Source organism: Crocodylus porosus, unplaced genomic scaffold (genome assembly GCF_001723895.1).
Source record: "Crocodylus porosus isolate Cpor-Errol unplaced genomic scaffold, CroPor_comp1, whole genome shotgun sequence".
NCBI classification, from domain to species: Eukaryota; Metazoa; Chordata; order Crocodylia; family Crocodylidae; genus Crocodylus; species Crocodylus porosus.
Genome location: NW_017728895.1, coordinates 104,237 through 115,772, shown reverse-complemented (window position 1 = coordinate 115,772; position 11,536 = coordinate 104,237). Strand labels below are relative to the sequence as shown.

Below are 11,536 nucleotides of genomic sequence, written 5' to 3'. Positions count from 1 at the left end.
ACATTGAACACCTTCAAGAGTAAATTGGATGCTTATCTTGCTGGGATCCTATGACCCCAGCTGACTTCCTGCCCTTTGGGCAGGGAGCTTTACTCGATCTCCCGAGGTCCCTTCCAGCCCTGATGTCTATGAAATCTATGAAATTTGGGACCCAATGCCGGGGAGGCTGAGCACCGCCAATCTGGTCCGTTCCAGCCAGAACTGCACTGGCAACTGTCTTGTGCGACCCCCTGGCATATGCCCGGGAACAACAGCAGGACCACAGCCTGTCACAGAGAAGCGGGGGCGAGGGCACCACCAACATCCTGCCACCGCTCGCAAGAAAGAGCTTGTTAAAATGCACGCAAGAGAACCAAGAAGAGGCAAAACCCCTATGCCCGTCTGCACTGATCTGACCACGGGAGCATCAGAGCTGCCACATCCTGGCTCAGGCCCCAGGTCTGTCTCCTGCATCACACCGGGGAGAGAGCAGAGCGGGAGGCAGAGTGGCCAGGGCAGAGCAGGGTTTTCTCTCTCCCCTGCAGCCTCCAGTATTTAAGGTCCAGGCAGGGCTGATGCGGAGGCCGTGCCCCTTGCTCCCTGCCCCAGAGCCCCCGATCCCCTTTCCCCCCAGCACGTGTCCAAGCCCTGGTGAATCCAGCTGAGTTCTCAGCTTCCCGCACATCTGGGGGCCACGAGTCCCCCTTTTCATGCCACACTAGGGAAACACAACTGCCCGGTGTTGGTTTTAAATGTAGCGCCTGCTCCTTGCACCCTGTGACTCCTGGTGAGAGACAGGAAATCATAAATCCCTGGTGATTTCTCTTCGCCAGGCAGTCCCTTGTCAACCTTTCTTGTGTCCCCGCCCCAGCATCTCTTCTCAAACCTGAGCAGGCCTGGTCATAGTTTCTCCTCATACAGAAGTCCCCGTGTGCCCCTCATCATCCTTGCCGCCCTTCTCTAGTTCTTCTAGATGCTTTGGGAGGTTTCTTCCTGATCCACACAGACATGCATGGAGGAGGAGCAGCGGGAGTCTGGCATGGCATGGGGCGTGGGGTGCAAAGAACGGGGCGCATGCGCAATGCTGGGCCTGCCCCAGGAGAGCAAACAAGGGGGGCACAAAGTCCTCCGGCTTTTATGGCACAGTGGCATCGAGGGCACCAGTACCACTGACATTAGAAGGGTATTTCTGGGAGTCCCTGAAATAGAAGAGGGTCGTGGCCAGAAATGGGGCGAGTCCTTGTACCCCACGTCACTTCTCACCATACACAATGCCGCTCCCTATCCTGCTTGGGGTCTGCTTTCACCTGAGACCGTTTGGCCCAGGACTGAGCCGCAGCGGCACGTGGCAGTGGGGAGGGAGGGCTGCGCGGCACCGAGTCCTTGCCGACCCCTCGCTGCTCCGCCGGGCTGGTGCAGGGGAGAGCCAGCAAGGACAGATCTCTGCAGGATTGCAGTAGTCTCCTGTCACTCGCACCAGGACACACTCGGCGCACTCCAGCACATGCCCTGCGCCCTGCACCGCTCTCGCAGAGGCATTTCCAAAGGTCCACAAGGATAAGAGCAGCCATTTGCCCTCTGCCCACAGACAGCAGATCATCAGGCTCTTTAGGATGCTAGGTCCTGGCCTGAATCCAAGCCGCGCCAGATGCGAGACTGATACACGCTGAGCTCGAGGACACGTGCCGCAGGGCTGGCACTCATCCCAGGCCAAGCAGGAGTTGTATGTCCTCCTGCCATGGCTGAGCCGGCTGCTGAGGGTGGCCTGGGCACATGCATGGGGAGCAAGGTGCTGCCACTGAACTGCATCTTGCATGATGTCAAAGCGAGACGGATTTGGATCTCGTCCGAATTCAGCTTCACCAGCTGCGAACATGTGTCAGCAGCACCCCACCCCAACGCGGCTGCTGCAGGACACCACTGTCATTACGGATCAGGACCGAGCAGGGCAGGCTGCGAGCACGGCCTCAGAGGGGGGGCCTGCTCTGTCTGGAGGGGGAAGCGGGGAGACGCTGGGAACTGAACTCCCTGGACTGGGATGGAGCCATCTTCTCTGTGATGGACCTTGGCTCCACGGACCCTCACACCTGGGAGGCTGTGGTCATGGAGCAGGCCCTGCTGCGCTAGGCGCTGTACAAACATGGACTAGAGTCCACTCCTAACACAGAGGTCTCTCAGGGTGAGCCAAAGGCAGGCAGGGGAGCACATGCAGCGAGACGTAGAGGACTTAGCTGCACACACCCATGCGGGGGCTGCACCTGGACTGCAACATTGGGGTCCTTACTGGAAGCACCACGCGCTCTGTGTGCAGTGCAGCCTGTGTCTGGATGTCCTGCAAGCTTCCCCATGCCCACAGAGCCTCCTGGTCTTACCCTCCAACCTGCAGCTGTTACAAGGATCAGCACAACAGCCAGCATATCCACACGGCAGCCATCCATGGGCTAAGAGCAGCACAAAGCAGGAAGCACTGGGCTGGGAATGTATCAGCTAGATAATGGACACATGCATCATTATGGGAGCGAGGAATCAGCATCCAACTGCTGGAAGCCAGATGGGGTGGCGACGCACCGCAAAGCCAAGCCAAGGAGCTTTTGTGTAGACCTCCAGAGAAGGGGGTGCAGGAGCTGCTAGGAAAGCCCACCCCCACATACAGCACCGTGCTGGGGGAGGGCAAGCTAATGAAGTAAAGCCCACAGCATGCAGGCCACATCACGTCCTCAAATCACAGGCTGCAGCGTGGCAGAGCCTAGCACTCTCCACAGGGACACAGGAATCGCCGGGCCACATCCTCTTAACCCAGCCCTCCGTCAGCTCCCTCACGGGGCCAGGACCAGATACGTCAGAGAACAAACTCGTGCCAGCATATGCACCCGTCTGCACACACGAGATCCTTGCTGGCTTGCAGCTCCACCGGGGTCCTGCTCACCTGGAAGTCCAGCGTGGCACCCTCCTGCGTGGATTTCATCAGCTGGTTGACGGAGAGGAGGAACTGCTGCAGCGACGCTTGGAACTCCTCCGTCTTATTCCCTTCGTAGAGTCTGAGGGGAGACAAGGCTGGGTGAGTGTCACACCCCTCCACGACCCCAGCGACTGAGCTGACCTTATGAGCAGGACATGATAAATGCATACTTTCAATTCTTTCCTACAAAATTTAATGCATTTAAGCAACACCTCATTTGGATAACCCCCACTTCGCAATTTCCAAACCAAAACAGAGTCTAGAAGAGCCTAAAGGGAGCTCCCTTTCATTGAACGAGTAGCATATAGCAATCACATCATATATACTATAATAGACCTATGGCATAAGTTTGCATTGGCTGCTGTGCCCCTTTTATTCTTGCATCTCATGAGCTTTTGCACTTCACTGGCAAAAAGACCACGGGAAGTCCCAGGCTAGAGTTCTTGTGGGAACAGAGACATACTTGCACGTTCGTCCAAGCAGGGAACAAGATAAACCCATGCGACTTATTGGAGATGCGCTGGTCAGCTGGGCCGGCTCACACAGTGAGTGCTCACAGCATCACCGGGCCGGAAGGGACCTCCAGGGCCATCTAGTCCAACCCCAGCTCAGATGCAGGATGGCAGGAGATGGGCATCCAGTCTCATCTTGCAGATGCCCAGGGAAGGAGCTTCCACAGTTCCTCCCATGGGATTGCGGCTGGAAGGGACCTGAAGAGGCACTGAGGCCCTCCTCCAGCTCTGAAGCAGCACCAAGGATCCTCAAAGCATCCCTGATGAACACCTACTTGCCCTATTCTCAGATGCCTCCAGTGAGCGGGACTGCACCGCCTTCCTACCTCGCCTCTTCCAGACAGGACCAGCCTTACTAAGAGGTTTGATATTAGGAAAGATTTTCCAAGTCTCCTACGTTGCTATTCGAGGCAATAGTTTCTAGCCCTGTCCTGTACGTACATGGAGGACACTTTGCTGGAAGAGCCTTTCGCACGTTGGCAGGCTGCTGTCATTTCCCCACCACAGACGCGTCCCACTGACAACCGCCACCACCAGACTTCTCCTCCCTTCACTGTGATAGGAAATCCAGCTCTTTCAAGCTTCTCCCAGCATCACATTCTTGAGGTCCCCTCGCGCTCCCTGCCCTGCTCGGGACCCATCCAGGGTGGCTACCGGACCTGTTTCTCCAGTAACCAGCTAGGCAGCAGTAATCCAGTTCTGCATGTGTGCGTTAATTCTTCCTTCTAAATTGCAGTCCTGAACACTTGTTTTTGCCAAATTTCATCTTCTTGATTTCAGACCATTTCTCCAATTTAGCAATCTCATTTTGAATTCTAACCCTGCTTTCCAGACTGCTTGTGATCCCTCCACTTTGGGGTCAGCAACGCAAGCAGTAAGTGTCCTTTCTATCCCATCATTCGAGGCGATGGTGAAAATCTGACCAGTACCGGGCCGACAACAGACACCTGGGGACCCCACTCGCTCTGCCCTTTCAGTCTGACAGAAAGCTACTCTGAACAACCATTAATTATAGAGAATCACAGAGTCCCGGAGCCGTGGGGCGGGCAGGGAGCTGCGGGGTCACATCCAGTCCAAGCCCTGCCTGAGGCAGGGTCAGCCCCATCCAAACCAGCCCAGACAAACCCGTCATCTAACTCTTTGTAAGCTGCCATCACCCAACACAGCCCAGACATCACATCCAAGCCTGCCACAGAAAGCAGGGGGGCCGCAGCCGCCAGCGTCCTGCTTCTTTAAAAGTTTGTTAATATACGCTCAAGAGCCCTCAGGCCGAGGCCATGCCCTGCTGCAGAGGAAGGAAACGCCCCCCCAGTTCGGACCAGTCTGAGCAGGGGAGAAATCCCTTCCCGCCCCAGTGCGGTGTGGGGCTGAGCCTGAGCGCTGGGGCGAGACCCTCCACCAGGACCCTGCCGGGTCGGTGCAGCAGGAGCATTGGCACAGCCCAGCCCCATCCCCAGCCTGGGCTGCAGCAGCGCCAGTGCATTTGGGGGAGGGTTAAAAACCCCCTGATCACCCAGGTCAAGAGTTGCCACATGTGAACTAAACAGCTGTCTAGTTGTGGTAAAACCCCCTGATGCATGGAGCAGGAAGGCAGGGGGGGCATTAGTCTAGGAAAATGTATTGCAGAAAATATCCTTTCTGCAAGTAAGGAAGTTACAGCTGCATGGCAGATACTTCAGCCAGCTCGTGACAAAAGCAGATGCATTGGCCACAGCCTGTACCCCTGCATCTCTCATCCGGGGAGACAAACTCCGTGGCCAGGATCTTTCCATTCTACTTTTTTAGGAGAAAGAGAGTTTTCAGCTGTCCTCAGAGGGGGGGGAATGACCCACAGAATGGTTCCTCCTTCTTTAGGGCACAGGGATCATTTCTACTCATTAACATGAGAACGTAAGGGTAGGGCTAGGATTCACAGAGACCTCAACTAATTGGAGGATCGGGGCAAAAGAAATCTCCCGAGGTTCAACAAGGACAAATGCAAAATCCTGCACTTAGGAGGGAGCGAGCCGCAGACTGGGGGTGATGGGCTGGGCAGCAAATCTGCAGAAAAGGACCTGGAGGGACAGGGGACAAGAAGCTGGACAGGAGCCAGCAGTGTGTCCTCATGCCAAGAAGGCGACCAGCATCCTGGGCTGCATCGGTGGGAGTGTTGCTGGCAGATGGAGGGCAGTGATTCCTCCCCTGTATTCAACATTGGGGAGGCCACATCTGAAGTCCTGTGTCCAGTTGTGGCCCCCCACTACAGAAAGGATGTGGATGAGTTGGAGAGAGTCCAGTGGAGGGCAATAAAAGTGGTTGGGGGCTGGGAGACAGGACTGGTGAGGAGAGGTGGAGGGAAATGGGTTGATTTAATCTGCAGAAGAGAAGACCGAGGGGGATTGAATAGCAGCCTTCACCTCCGTGCCGAGGGGCTGCAAAGATGATGGAGCTGGACTGTTCTCTGTGGCGGCAGATGACAGGAGCAATGGGCTCAAGCTGCAGCAAGGGAAGTTGAGCTTGGATATTAGGAAAAACTCTCATGAGGAGGGTGGTGAAGCACTGGAACAGGCTCCCCAGAGAAGTGGTGCAGTCTCCATCCTTGGAGGTATTGAAGACCCAGCTAAGACAAAGCCTTGTCTGGGATGATGTAGTTGGGGCCGGTCCTCCTTGGAGCAGGGGGTTGGACTCGATGTGATTGCCTGCGGTCCCTTCCAGCCCTCGTTGTCTGTGAGTCTGTGTTTGGACATCAATTTTCTCCTCTCTTCTGGCTCCCGGTGCTCCTTACATTTCCAGGGCATGCCTGGTCTGCAGACCTTGTGATGGGAAGGAAGCTGCTGTGCAAGCAGGAGTCAGTGTTTCTGTTCTTTACTCTGCTGAAGCACCCAGATCACAGAAGATTTCTTCCAGAGTGGGAAACAAGGTCGTGCTTGGGCCCCACGCACATCTTCCCTTTACTAAGGTATCAAGACACATAACAAGTGACCTTAGATAAAAAAGGAGCAGCCCCATGGCGAATGCATGCACTGACTGCTATGCAGCAGCACAGCAGATCTCATCAGGAGATACGAGATGTCTTCTGTGAACTGCTCAGTATTTCTCAGGCCTGGGATTCAAGGCCCCACAGAAGAAATTGCCTGGTTGATTTTTCACTGAATTCAGGTGCACTTTGGGAATAAACACTGGCATAAAACAGAGGACTACCAGAGTCTGCAGTTGCACACCCAGGGGCAGCTCCTTGTCTAGAGTCCGACCCTTCCTCCTGAGAGCAGAGAATCACGACCCAACTGCTTTGCCCTTGAGGGTCGAGAAGAGCACGGCCCCTCCAGCACTTGCACCAGACAGTTTGCCCCTACACTCCCCAGAAACACCCTGGGTTGCCTGCACACCACTGTGTTGCCCTCCCAGAAGGCTAAGGCATTTGCACTGGGGACAAGGCAGTCGGTACAACACTATGCAGGCTCCCCCGGCTGCTGCAAAGTTCCCACTTTCCAACCCTCCTTTCATACAAAGATCAAAACAAATGACGTCGTGCTCTCCATCCCACACCGTCCCGTGCCACGGTCAGGTCTACCCCTTGGACAGCCATCTCCCCCTCCCGCCTTCTGGAGGCAGTGCCCGTCTGGTGCGGAGGCCATGCTTTGCTCACGTCAGGAGTTCGTGCCTCGGTCAGGTTTGGCAACCAGGCTGGCTATGGCTAGCACTTTTGCAAAGCCTTTGTTTGAGCAGCATATACAGATCAATTTTTGTTGTGGGATTTTTTTAGACTCCTCAGTGGGGCTGGTGCTGCTGCAGCCCAGGCTGGGGCTGGGGCTGGGCTGTGCCAATGCTCCTGCTGCACCGACCTCGCAGAGTCCTGGCTGGAGGGTCTCGCCCCCATGCCAACCCTGCACTGGGGCAGAAAGGGATTTCCCCCTGCTCAAACTGGCCCAGACTGGGGCGTTTGCCTTCCTCTGTAGTTGGGGACATGCCCTCTACCTGGGATGTCTTGGGCGTATATTGCCAACCTTTTAAAGAAGCAAGACATTGGCTGCTGTGGTCCCCCTACTTTCCCTGTGGCATGTTTGGGTGTTATATCTTGTGTTGTGTCAGGGCTGACAGTAGTCTTATTAAGAGGTCAGATTATGGATTTGTCTGGGCTGGTTTGGACAGGGCTGATCCTGCCTTGGGCAGGGGTTGGACTGGATGTGACCTCGGCAGGTCCCTGCCAGCCCTGCTCCCCCATGATTTCTGTGATTTTATAGCTCTAGCGTGAAAAAAGGTCATTCCAGAACAGTTGGAACAATTCCCAAAACACTGAGAATGCAGAGTCAAGGTCAAAATGCAATGAAGTCCCAGCACGTTACAGCAAGACATCCACAAGTAAGTAACACAAGCAACCTTAACTCTTTTCTGTGTCATCAGTGACTTCACACAATAATTAGATGTAGCTGCCATTAAGAAAATGAAGTTTAACCCCATCTACTGTAGCTTTGCCTGAGAACGCTCGTTTTAAAAGAATTGTTTAAAATGTCACACGTCACTACGAAAAAAGCAACACGAGGAGACCCACGACCATGCCACCTCTTCGTGACCGGCAGATCTCTCTTACCAAAAGGAGTTTTTAACGCTGTAAGTGCATACACTGTGATACCACAAAGCAGCCAGAGCACACGGCTCACTTCACATCATTAGGCTCATTTACTGCTGAGCTGCCTTGAACAGCACGTGGCCAACGTATATGGCAAACTGGTCACTAATCAACCTTTGACCCCTGCTTGGGAGCGCTGCATTAGAGAGCCTTGAGTTGTGCAAGGGGATGTCTTGCTGTTCCAGGACTCGCTCCCTCCCTGCCTCCTGTCTCCGCTGCTTTGGCAGCAGCAAAAGCCGTGCAAACATGGGTGCCCAAGCCAGGATGCAGCTATGGAGCCGCGTAAAAGGCAACAGCTGGGTCAAGCGATCGCCCACGAGAAAGCCGGGCACGTACAGTCCATCTCCTACCAATGACTCACCATAACCAGTCAAATCATCGCATGGGCTTTGAACATTGGGAAAATGTTGTCTGAGCAACCTCTGAAGGGACAAGGGCTGTTCTCAAGAATGACCGAAGCTGCTGACCTGATTCTGTCTGTGGCATCGATAAGAAATTAGATCCAGCAATCTGCAATCCTTTAGTTTAATTACAACCTCATTTCTTCAAATTATAGCTGATGCACAAGAATTCAATTCATTCCAACTATATGAGAAGTCTGTGCAACGCCACTGTTCACTTTGCTGAGACAACAAGAAGCCTAAACTTTCAACATTTCCAAACACAGAACTTTTAAATGAATTTTAACTCCAAAGAATTCATGGATTTATTGTAAATGCCAATACAATTCATGCTCTTCTCAAGAAGGGTTGCAATCCTGGAGAGAATACTCTGTCTTTCACCGGGCCTCCCTTCCTGCCCCAGGGCAGCGTTGGGCTGAGCCAGAGCACAGGGGCAAGACCCCCCAGCCAGGACCCTGTGGGGTGGGTGCCAGCAGGAGCACTGGCACAGCCCAGCCCCATCCCCAGGCCAGGCTGCAGCAGCACCAGCGCCTCTGGGGGAGGCTTCAAACCCTGCGACATGTGGAACAGAAAGGGGAGAAGGGGGAACCAGCACAGCCCAGATGCCTGGGATATCCCCGCAGTAGAGCATGGGCATCGCTGCACCTGGATCGTCCCCCTGAAGCGCCCGTCCAGCCTCTCCCTGACACCTCCAGAGATGAAGAGTCCCCCGGTCCCTGGCATCTCTCCCGTGGCCTCTTTGTTCTCCGAAGGAAGATGCATTTCCAGACCTCCCGTATGACCTTTCTTCTTTTCTACTGTATCAGGCAAGGACCGGGACCATAAGTCAACTTTCGTGAGGACGCTGATTAGTCTCGGCTTTCTGGAACAAAAGTTGCACGTGGCAGCGCTAAGCGCATTAGAGCCCGGCCGTCACAGCCTCGCAGACCCGGGCGATGCAGGTTTCTGTCCCGCTGCCTTGTCCGCTCTGCAAGCTGGACAGACACCCGAGTGTCAGTCCGTCCACCCACGTGAGTTCTGCTTGCTCCAAACCTCTGCAGTCCTTCGGGAGTCAGGCGTCACTTTATAATTCCAGCCTCTTTTCTTCTCCTTGGTACAATGATGCCTAAGCTGTTTCATGTCCAGGGGAAAAGAGCAAAGGGGCTGAATGAAGTCTGCCTGGACTTGGCTTACGAAAGGCCTGTTGGGCCAGGAGTCCACTCTTCCAAATGAAAATATCCCACGGTGGGAGACACTGAACTCCTGACTGCCCGTGCTAACCTCATGGCAATAAGGCCGTGGGAGCCGGGTCCTTCTAGTCTTTCAAGAGTACCTGGATTCCCCGTTCCTCTCTCATATTCCCCAGGGGAGGGAGAGGGAAAGATAGCAATACTTCACCATGCAAAACTAGAGCAAACCTGAGCACACAGTCACTGTTCAACCAGAGAGTCCTCCCTCTGCTTGTATGAATGCATGCCATCTGCCCCAGACCGGAGCGTGTGCCTGTGCACATGCATGTGCAGACAAAGACTGGCACGGGCCCAGGCACTGGTCTTGTCGGGACGTCTCTACAGTGTGCGCTGCACACAGGTGCCAACATACTTGTTGCTTGATCCAGCCGGCCTGCCAGCATCTGGCCTGTGGGCCTGCCCCAGAGAAAGGAACAGCCTCGTTTCAGGGGTTGCTTGGGGCAGTCAGGATGTCCTCGGAGAGGACCGGCTTTTTGCTCCCGTCTGGAGTTCTCTGGGGAGACGGTAGCTGGAGAAGTCTTCCTAGAAACATCACAAACTCCACCAGAGGTTGATGCATCTGCCTGTCTCCGAGAGCCCCCACCCGAGCAGCAGCGGGGATGTCCCGGGGGTCTGCAGGAGGTGTAACAGGGCACCTGCTCCCTGCTACAAGGACACAAAAGGGCCTCTTTAAGGGCAGGGGTTTTGTGGATCACGCAAAGGATTAATAAACATCCCTGTGAGCCAGTCAGCTGAGGGCAGGTGCCTGGAAGGGGACAGGACTCGGCACATATGAACCCTGATCAGAGCCAGAGCACGGCGGTTCGGCCTTGCGAGCTGTGGGGTAAGGAGCTCCTGGCCGGGGAAGCCCAATGCACTGCGGAGCTGCCTTGGGACCAGCACAGGGGGAAAGGGAGGTTTTCCCTTGCAAAGTGGCAGTGGTGGTTTCCCCTTTTGTTGCTGTTCATTTGCCCAGAAGGGAGCATGATATTTGCATGGCTTGGGTTTGAGAGTAAGGGGTGGCTTGGAGGTCCCATTAGTGCCCTAGGGGCACATGCTGGGGGCAGGCTCAGGGCAGAGTTTGGGGTCGGGGTCCCAGGGAAGAGCTTGAAGGCCAGTGGGCCCAGAGCCCAGGGTGGACAGGACTGAATTTAGGGGCCATAAGGCCTGAAGCCCACGAAAGGCAAGGACTGAGGCCGGAGAGCCCAGTGCCTGAGAGGGGCAGCAGCAGGAAGCTGGGACCCCAAAGCACAGTTCAGTCGGTGAACTGGAGCTGAAAGGCTCAGCAAAAGGAAAGGGCCAGAGGCCAAGAAAGCTGAAGCCTGACACAGGAACCAGTCTCACTCAAAGACCAATTTAACAATTTCTTTGCCTCTATTTTTCTGAGCAGGGACTGGGTCACCCTTGCCCCCGGGATCCTGGATGGACCCAAGGGAGGTGCAGCCAGGCCAAGGGTCAGTGAGGATCTAGTCAGGGAACATCTGTAGGGACTGGACATATTTAAATCAGCTGGTTCGGACGATCTCCACCCCTGAGTGCTGAGGGGATTAGCTGCGGTCATTGCGGGACCCCTGGCACGGCTGTACGAGCACTCGTGGTGCTCTGGTGTGGTGCCAGAGGACTGGAAGAGGCCAACGTGGTCCCCATCTTCAAAAAGGGGAGGAAGGAGGACCCGGGAAACTATAGGCCAGTTAGTCTTACCTCGGTACTGGGCAAGTTTTTTGAGACAGTTATCCTGGCACATGTCCACAAGGGGCCCGGGGGGAGATCATGCTTGGGGGCAACCAACACGGGTTAATTAGGGGCAGGTCCTGTCAGACCAACCTGGTGGCCTTCTATGACCAGGTCACCAAATCCTTAGACACAGAGTA

At 55.0% G+C, this 11,536-nt stretch overlaps 1 protein-coding gene across 1 annotated transcript in view; it reads right to left on the bottom strand.

The window, feature by feature from the left end:
- LOC109324490 (dedicator of cytokinesis protein 2-like) overlaps window positions 1–11,536 on the bottom strand; it is a 106,070-nt gene that overhangs the window by 66,579 nt on the left and 27,955 nt on the right. Inside the window, exon 23 of the mRNA XM_019556497.1 lies at window positions 2,906–3,017. Within this exon, the coding sequence (XP_019412042.1) occupies window positions 2,906–3,017 (112 nt within the window). The remainder of the gene's footprint in view (window positions 1–2,905; window positions 3,018–11,536) is intronic.